General features: G+C 45.9%; 1 protein-coding gene across 2 annotated transcripts in view; it reads left to right on the top strand.

The window, feature by feature from the left end:
- FAM174C (family with sequence similarity 174 member C) overlaps positions 1-4,847 on the top strand; it is a 10,240-nt gene extending 5,393 nt beyond the window's left edge. For both annotated transcript variants that reach the window (XM_083365053.1, XM_083365054.1), the window contains exon 3: positions 3,218-4,847. In XM_083365053.1, coding sequence (XP_083221179.1) covers positions 3,218-3,304 — 87 coding nt within the window. In that variant the 3' untranslated portion in view covers positions 3,305-4,847. The remainder of the gene's footprint in view (positions 1-3,217) is intronic.
- Positions 4,848-7,770: the final 2,923 nt, after the last annotated feature.

Raw genomic sequence — 7,770 nt, 5'->3', positions numbered from 1 at the left:
TCCAGAGTAATTTATTTCATTTTTTATCACTTGAATTGCCACGATGTGGACCAATCTGTAATTTATCTTTTTCCAATACTAAAATGTTTGTATTTTAATATTAAAACTTACATACCGCCCAATTCCAAGCAACTCTTATTAGTATTTAAAGTTTCAAAGGGGGGTTTATAGCACATGAAAGTCAGCTTAGGTGATTCTGAGCTAATCACCAGGAGACTGTGAGTTCTAGTCCTTCCTTAGCCATGAAAGCCAGCTGGGTGACTTTGGGCCAGCCCCCCCTCCTCCCTCACCACCCCCCCCCTCGGGTTGTTGTCATGTGGAAAATAGGAGGAAGAAGGAGTATTAAACATGAGCAGTACCTTGAGTTGTTTATAAAAATACTAGAGGGAGGGACAGAGGAGCATGAGGATGCTCTGAATCTCTTCCTCACCTTTTCTGCTTTTCCAGAGCTGAGCAGCTGTTTCCCTTCTCCTGTCCCTTCTCAAGGCCAGAGCTAAATTAGGCTGTGCTGAAAAATCCTATTAATCCTCAGAGTAATCTGAGACTCAAAATTATGCAGTGACAGGAGAGCAATCCCAACTCAAGAGAGGCGCACTTAATTCAAGCTAAGAATCTGATCGCTTTGGATGTCATTAGATATTATTCCACATAAGTGGAATAATATACAGAATTGCAGCTGCAGCTAATTATCTGGCTTCCTGCAGTGAACAGAAGTCTCCTTTAGGCAAGGAAGCTTTCCACTAAACGGTAGCTTTTAACCAATACGATTAAACACCCGTGGTAAATTTTGGTAGAACATGGCTTTGACTAAATTGTTTGCTACTAAAACGCCTATCTAAGGTGATGAAAGGATGTTCTCAACGAACGTCGTTTGTGCTGTCTTTTAGGATGCGTGGTCTGATTGGACACATTAAAGAAAATAAAACACAACAGCACCTCAGCAATTAAGATTGCTCAGTTGAAGCACTGCAACTGTTACGCCTGTTGACATATAGGCTAAGCCACCTAACGCAGGGGTGTCCAACCTTTTTGGATTGGCGGCCCGATGGGAGGGAGAGGCAGGTGCCTTAAGTGCGCAGGCACAAACGTGAATGTGGCCACAGGTGCACCACGCAAACGGGGCTGTGAGCATGCACGTGAGGCTCTCAGTAATGGGGACGCCTTTGTGAGGTTTGGTGTAGCACCGCTGCCGCCAGGCTCATGGCGATGCTACCGCTGGGGTGAGGCTCGCACTGCAGCCCGCAGCGATGTTGCCCCCGGCGCGAGGCTCGTGCCCCCGTCCCTGTGCAAGTCTTGCGCTGCGGCCTGCAGCAATGCCACCCCGGTGTGAGGATTGCGCCACCACCCCCGTGCAAGGTTCGCGGTGCGGCCCGCAGTGATGCCATCCTGGCGTGAGGATTGTGCTGCTACCCCACACAAAGATCGTGTTGCGGCCTGGAGTGATGCCCCAGCAGGTGGTTCGCGCTGCCACCCCTGTGTGAGGACAAGGTTTGTGGAAATGCTGCCACCTGTGCGTGGTGTGGCGCTGCCACCCCACACGCAACATTCATGGCAACGCTGCCGCCCTCACAATATTAGCAGTGCTGCCACCTCCCGCACAATGCTTGCGGCAGCAGTGGCACACAGGGTGTGTGTGAGCATGCACGTATGCACTGCCCAGTTACTCACGTGGCCCGGTGGTCAAGAGGCCACGGCCCAGTAGTAGGCACGGCCCATAGGCTGGGGACCTCTGCCCTAATGGATGATTGATGTTAAGACTGGAAAGATGAGAAACGCATGGAAATGGGAAAAAAAGATTAACTAAATGCTAAAAGTTGTTTGAATATTGGCAGAGCTGGTATCTCAGTGGGAACAAAGTTGCACAGCATTCCTGAACTGAAAAATTACCCTCTTGCTGTACAGATAGCCCAGGGGCAGGCAACCTTGGCTCTTTTATGACTCTTGGACTTCAACTCCCAGAATTCCTGAGCCAGCATAAAAGAGCCAAGGTTGCCTACCCCCGAGATAGCCCTTGACTTACAATTGGTTGCTTAGCAATGGTTCAAATTTAGGGTGGACTTTTCTGGGGGCTACTTACGAGCTGGATTTCAAGTCCCAGCCCCTCCTATAGTCACGTGGCTGACCGTGGGAAAACTTGGCAGCTGTGTCACATGGCTCTTTTGCAGCATCCATTGATCATGTGTCCACGTTTTATGACGGCTTTGCTGAAAACTGCCAATACCAAACCTCTATTTTGCTTAATGACTACAGCACCCACTTTATGACTGGCATTTGCTTAACGGCTATTGCAAAAAAAGGTCAAGCTGGGTCAGTCATCCGTCCGACCTGTTTTGGGACTGTCACAAGTTACGGCCATGATGGGCAGGTTCCATTTATGGTCATAAGTCCACGACTACCTATATAGCGTCTACTCACTGAATTAATCTTAAGAGCAGGGATCTTCAAACTTGGCCTTTTTATGACTTCTGGACTTCAACTCCCAGAATTCCTCAGCCAGGCGAGGAATTCTGGGAGCTGAAGTCCACGAGTCATAAAAGGGCCAAGTTTGAAGACCCCTTGTCTTAGAGGAACAAAAAAAGATCTTTGAAGCAGATCCTGATGTTTAAGTAAGGACACCTGAGTTGCAATGGTCTTTCAAATAATCTGATCCTAATTTTTTTTAAAAATCGGTTGAAAGGTTTAAGTGCAAATTTCTGAGCAGTCACAAGTGGCTGTTTTGTTTGGAGGCACAATTGTCTCCTGACAATCTGCACATTTCAAAAATACAATCTAAAGCAGACAAGCCGTCAAACTTGTGACGTCGCGCAATGTATCAGGACAGTTTTGCCATTGCCAGTAATTGGTGTGATGCGTCTGGCTGGGCCGGCAGTTCGACACCCCTGATCTAAAGCAAGGGTCTTCAAACTTGGCCCTTTGATGACTTGTGGACTTCAGCTCCCAGAATTCCTCAGCCAGGCATGCCTGGCTTTGGAATTCTGGGAGTTCAAGCCCACAAGTCATCAAAGGGCCAAGTTTGAAGACCCCCTGATCTAAAGGTACAAACCAATCCACTCTTAACAACTGCAAGTAGGACTTTGACTTGTAAAGTTGCACACAGCTTGATGTCAGCTGAGCACATTTAGTCCAGCTGGCGCTAAAACTGCGCTTACCTTAAAAGGCAGCCTGTTAGTGAATTGAGTGCAGTAGTTGAGTCTAATGCTATTCCTTTGTTTCCTAGGTGATACTAGGCCTTGTGGTTTTTTCCAGCTTGACCAGAGAAGACGCAGATTCACCAATGGAAGAAACGTCAACCTCTGTCACTTAAAATAATAATAATAATAATAAGCCTGAAGTTTCTTGCGATGTGAAAACCTAGCAGCAGCGTGAAACTTTCTCTTCCCTTCCCTTGAACAGGAGAACTGTCGTGCAGCCTCCACAGTGAACGTATCTGCCTGGAGTTGCAGAATTGCAGAAAAAATTTTTTTACAAGGGTTTCCCGGGGTGGGTTTTTTTCCTACCTTGCTAACCAATTTGGGACGAGCGGCTAAGATGCAAAGCTGCCAATTGGCAGTTTGGAGCGGGTGCCGGCTGCTGTCGCTTCAGCTGGGATCTTTCTTATAAAAGGAAGTTGGACCTTCTTTTAAGAGTTTGGAAGATTCACGCGTGCACTTTGTGGCATATGGCCGCCCTGAGGAAAAGCTTGCGGCTCCAGGTGAGGTGTGGCGCATCGGAGGACACCAGAGCAAGGTCAAGTCATTCACCAGCTTCTGCGTTGAGGAACTGCAGGCTGCCCACCTCGTTCGGCCTCTGCCTGGATCTCCTACTTTCCTTTGGTTGTGTCACTGAGGGGGGGGAAGTTACTGTCTGCTTTTGAATCTGGTTGTTTGTGAAGCAATATCATTCTACAAATTGCTGGAGCAAGAAACATATGCAAGCAGTTAAGTTACTCTGATGATTACAAACGCGGTGCTGGCACCTGGTTAATTTTTGCAAAAGAAATTTGTTTTCCTTTACGGCTGATTCCATTTCAGTGACCCTGTTCAGGGCTCAACTTGATCCACGCTGGCCATCCCTTCTTCTCCCAGGGAGAAGTAACACAAAACCACAATAGATTGCTTAACGATTGGAAAAAAACGTGTTTACAGTGAGGGATAGCAGAAAATGCACCATTAGCATCTTAAAAACGTAACCTTAAGGGGTGTGTGTGTGTGTGTGTGTGTGTGTGTGTGTGTGTGTGCGCGTGCACGCACGCAGGCTGGGCAAGTAGCTGCAGACAAAAATACATAAAACCTGGCCCTTCCTGGTTAGATAGGAAAGATTTCCCAAATAAATTAATCCGGGACATCTTGAACATTTAATTCATTGTAGTTCTTTCCTCTTTCACAGTGATCATATGACAAGCCAGTCAGTAATATTTCCAGTTAAATACAGAAGATTGTTTTGGAAAAGATGGTACTTGGAGAAATAAGAACTGGGTGTGTTTTTGTTCAGCCCAATAAGTGAGCAGTAATACGAATCTGTTATTGCAGCGTTTCTCAACCTTGGGAGCTTTAAGGCATGTGGGCATCAACTCCCGAGAAATCTGGGAGTTGAAGTCCACATGCCTTAAAAGTTCCCAAGGTTTACTGCATCTGGCCAGTAACAGAGATACTGCATGTCGTCAAATAAAAATCTTTCTTGGGACCCAAGAAATCAGCAGTGTTTTAATTACCGAACTGCGAGACGATCAGTCAGGCATTTTTCCTTTCGTGGTTTATTGGGACCAGCTGCTGTTCGGATGGGAGGTTTTTTTTGTTTTTTTAATGATTTTAAGACAGTAAACTTGTATTAAAACAATGCAATAAAATGTTTTCACTTTTAAAAATAAAGCAGGGTAAGAGAGCACCTCTGTGTTAAAACTGTGACGCTTGTGGCATTTTTTTTTTGTTGCTGTTGTTTCCAGAGTGAGAAAAACCCAAAATTCTTCAGTTAATGAATAATAAATACCCCTCTCCTGCTTGCTGTGTCTTCTTCAAACCTGGGATTAAAAACAATGTTTTGTGGATCTGCAAGTGAGCCGGTTGTGTTTGTTGAAATCGTGAAAAACAACCTTTACCAAAGGGTGAACTCCAGATATCTTGGGTTGCAACTCCCCCCCCTCCTCCTCGCCGCCGGTGTACAGGTCGTCCTCGACTCACAACTATTCGTTTAGTGACCATTTGAAATTACTATGGCACTGAAAAAAAGGTGCTGACCGTTTTTCAGACTTACAACAGTCGCAGCGTCTCCATAACCAGGTGATCAAAATTAAGGATGCTTGGCAACTGGCTCATATTTATGATGTGCTCAGGGGTCATCTGACCACCCTTTTACAACCTGACAAAGTCAGTGGGGGATCCACATCCACTCGACAACTGTATTCCTGACTTAACAACTGCAGTTGATTCACTTAACTGTGGCAAGAAAGGCTGTAAGTCGGAGCAAAACTCACTTAACAACTGTCTCCCTTAGCAACAGAAATATGGTCATAAGTTGAGGACTACCTCTAGGCAAATTCCTTTTCTGGGATGGCCGTAGGGCAGTGTTTCTCATCCTTGCCAACTTTTAAGTTTATGAGCAGTATTTTGAGGATCTCTACCTTGTCTCAAAAGCTATCAGGAGATGCATTTATTCCATGGTTATTCCCATCCCTTCTTTCCAACACTCTTTATGGGTCCTTGGATGCTCTTATGATTTTTAATAAAAACCGCTAGAGAGTGATGACAGCCAGGGCATCAAGATCACATGAAGTCTTAATGCCACTTGACAATGCCTTGGTTAAGGCCACACTTGGAATACTGCATCCAGTTTTGGTCACCACGATGTAAAAAAAGATGTTGAGACTCTAGAAAGAGTACAGAGAAGATCAACAAAGATGATCAGGGGAGTGGAGGCTAAATCAGATAAGGAACGATTGGTGGAATTGGGTAGGTCTAGTTTAAGGAAGAGAAGGACAAGGGGGGACAGGATAGCAGTCTTCCAATATCTCAGAGGCTGCCCCAAAGATGAGGGAGTCAAGCTATTCTCCAAAGCGCCTGAAAGCAGGACAAGAAGCAACGGATGGAAATTAATCAAAGAGAGAAGCAACCTAGAACTAAGGAGAAACTTGCTGACAGTGAGAACAATTAACCAGTGGAACAACCTGCCTCCAGAAGCTGTGAATGCTCCAACACTGGAAGTTTTTAAGAAGAGACTGGACAGCAATTTGTCTGAAATGGTATAGGGTTTCCTGCCTGAGCAGGGGGTTGGGCTAGATGACCTCCAAGGTCCCTTCCAACTTCTTCTTCTTCTTCTTCTTCTTCTTCTTCCTCCTCCTCCTCCTCCTCCTCCTCTTCCTTCTCCTTCTTCTTTTTCTTCTTCTTCTTCTTCTTCTTCTTCTTCTTCTTCTTCTTCTTCTTCTTCTTCTTCTTCTTCTTCTTCTTCTTCTTCTTCTTCTTCTTCTTCTTCTTCTTCTTCTTCTTCTTCTTCTTCTTCTTCTTCTTCTTCTTCTTCTTCTTGCTGTTATTGTTATTGTTATTAAAACCTACCGAAATGTTGTTGCTGAGAGTATGGAGGTCACAGTGCCCTGACTTAGCCTCCCTAGAGGTTGCAATTTCAACCTCTTTGTTCTTGTGAGTGACAATTTTCTATGCAGGTAGTCCTTGACTTACGACCACAATTGAGCCCAAAATTTCTGTCGCTAAGTCAGAAATTTGTTAAGTGAGTTTTTCCCCATTGCACGCCCTTTCTTGCCACACTGCAAGAAAGGGTGAAACACTGCAAGAAAGGGTGAATCACTGCAGGTGTTGAGTTAGTAACATGGTTGTTAAGTGGATCTGGCTTCCCCATCGAGCTTGCTTGCCAGAAGTTTGCAAAACCTGATCACGTGACCCTGGGACACAGCAACCGACATAAATACATGCCGGTTGCCAAGCGTCTGAATTTTGATCACAAAACCATGGGGGATGCTGCAGTGGTCATAACTCTGAAAAACGGTCACAAGTCACTTTTCTCAGTGCTATTGTAACTTCAAACGGTCACTAAACGAACTGTTGTAAGTCGAGGACCACCTGTATTTGTTGGGACAGTTTGGCCAAACGCTTCCTGCCTTTCAAAATCTTTAAAAAGTTACTCTTTTTAAAAGGAACCCTGCTGGGGCACTGCCTACAATGCAGCGTTGCAGGTGAACTCTGCCCACAGCCCAGAGTTCGTCCCTGATAGGCTCAAGGTTGACTCGTCCTTCCATCCTTGCAAAGTCGTTAAAACGAGGACACGGATTGTTGGGGGGCTATACGCAAATGAAGTTTACATTGTAAACCACTTGTGAGAGTGCTCTAGTCCAGGGGTAGACAACCTTGGCTCTTTTGTGACTCGTGGACTTCAATTCCCAGAATTCCTGAGGCCAGCCATGCTGAGGGGAAAGGGAGAGGTTTCCAAGCTGAGCCATGCTGGCTCAGGAATTCTGGGAGTTGAAGTCCAAGAGTCATAAAAGGTTGCCTACCCCTGCTCCAGAGGTCCCCAACCTTTTGGACACCAGGGACCGATTCTGTGGAGAGAGTTTTTTCCGTGGACCGGAGGGTGTGTGTTTTCGTGTGCTGCCTGCATCTCATGGATGGGGTTTTGCTTGTTTGTGCTGACCAGTTACTGTCATGCTGCGGCCCGGTACTGGTCTAGGGCCCAGGGGTTGGGGACCCCTGCTCTAAAGCAATATGGAGCTGTGTATGTCTTTCCAGTGTTATTGCTACTGCTACTCCCTCCATACTGAGATGTAGTATGTCAGAAGAAAATGCTCCG

The sequence above is a fragment of the Vipera ursinii genome, assembly GCF_947247035.1.
Source record: "Vipera ursinii genome assembly, chromosome: 1".
NCBI classification, from domain to species: Eukaryota; Metazoa; Chordata; class Lepidosauria; order Squamata; family Viperidae; genus Vipera; species Vipera ursinii.
The sequence above is the reverse complement of the archived record's forward strand: the minus strand, read 5'-3'. Positions and strand labels throughout refer to the sequence as shown.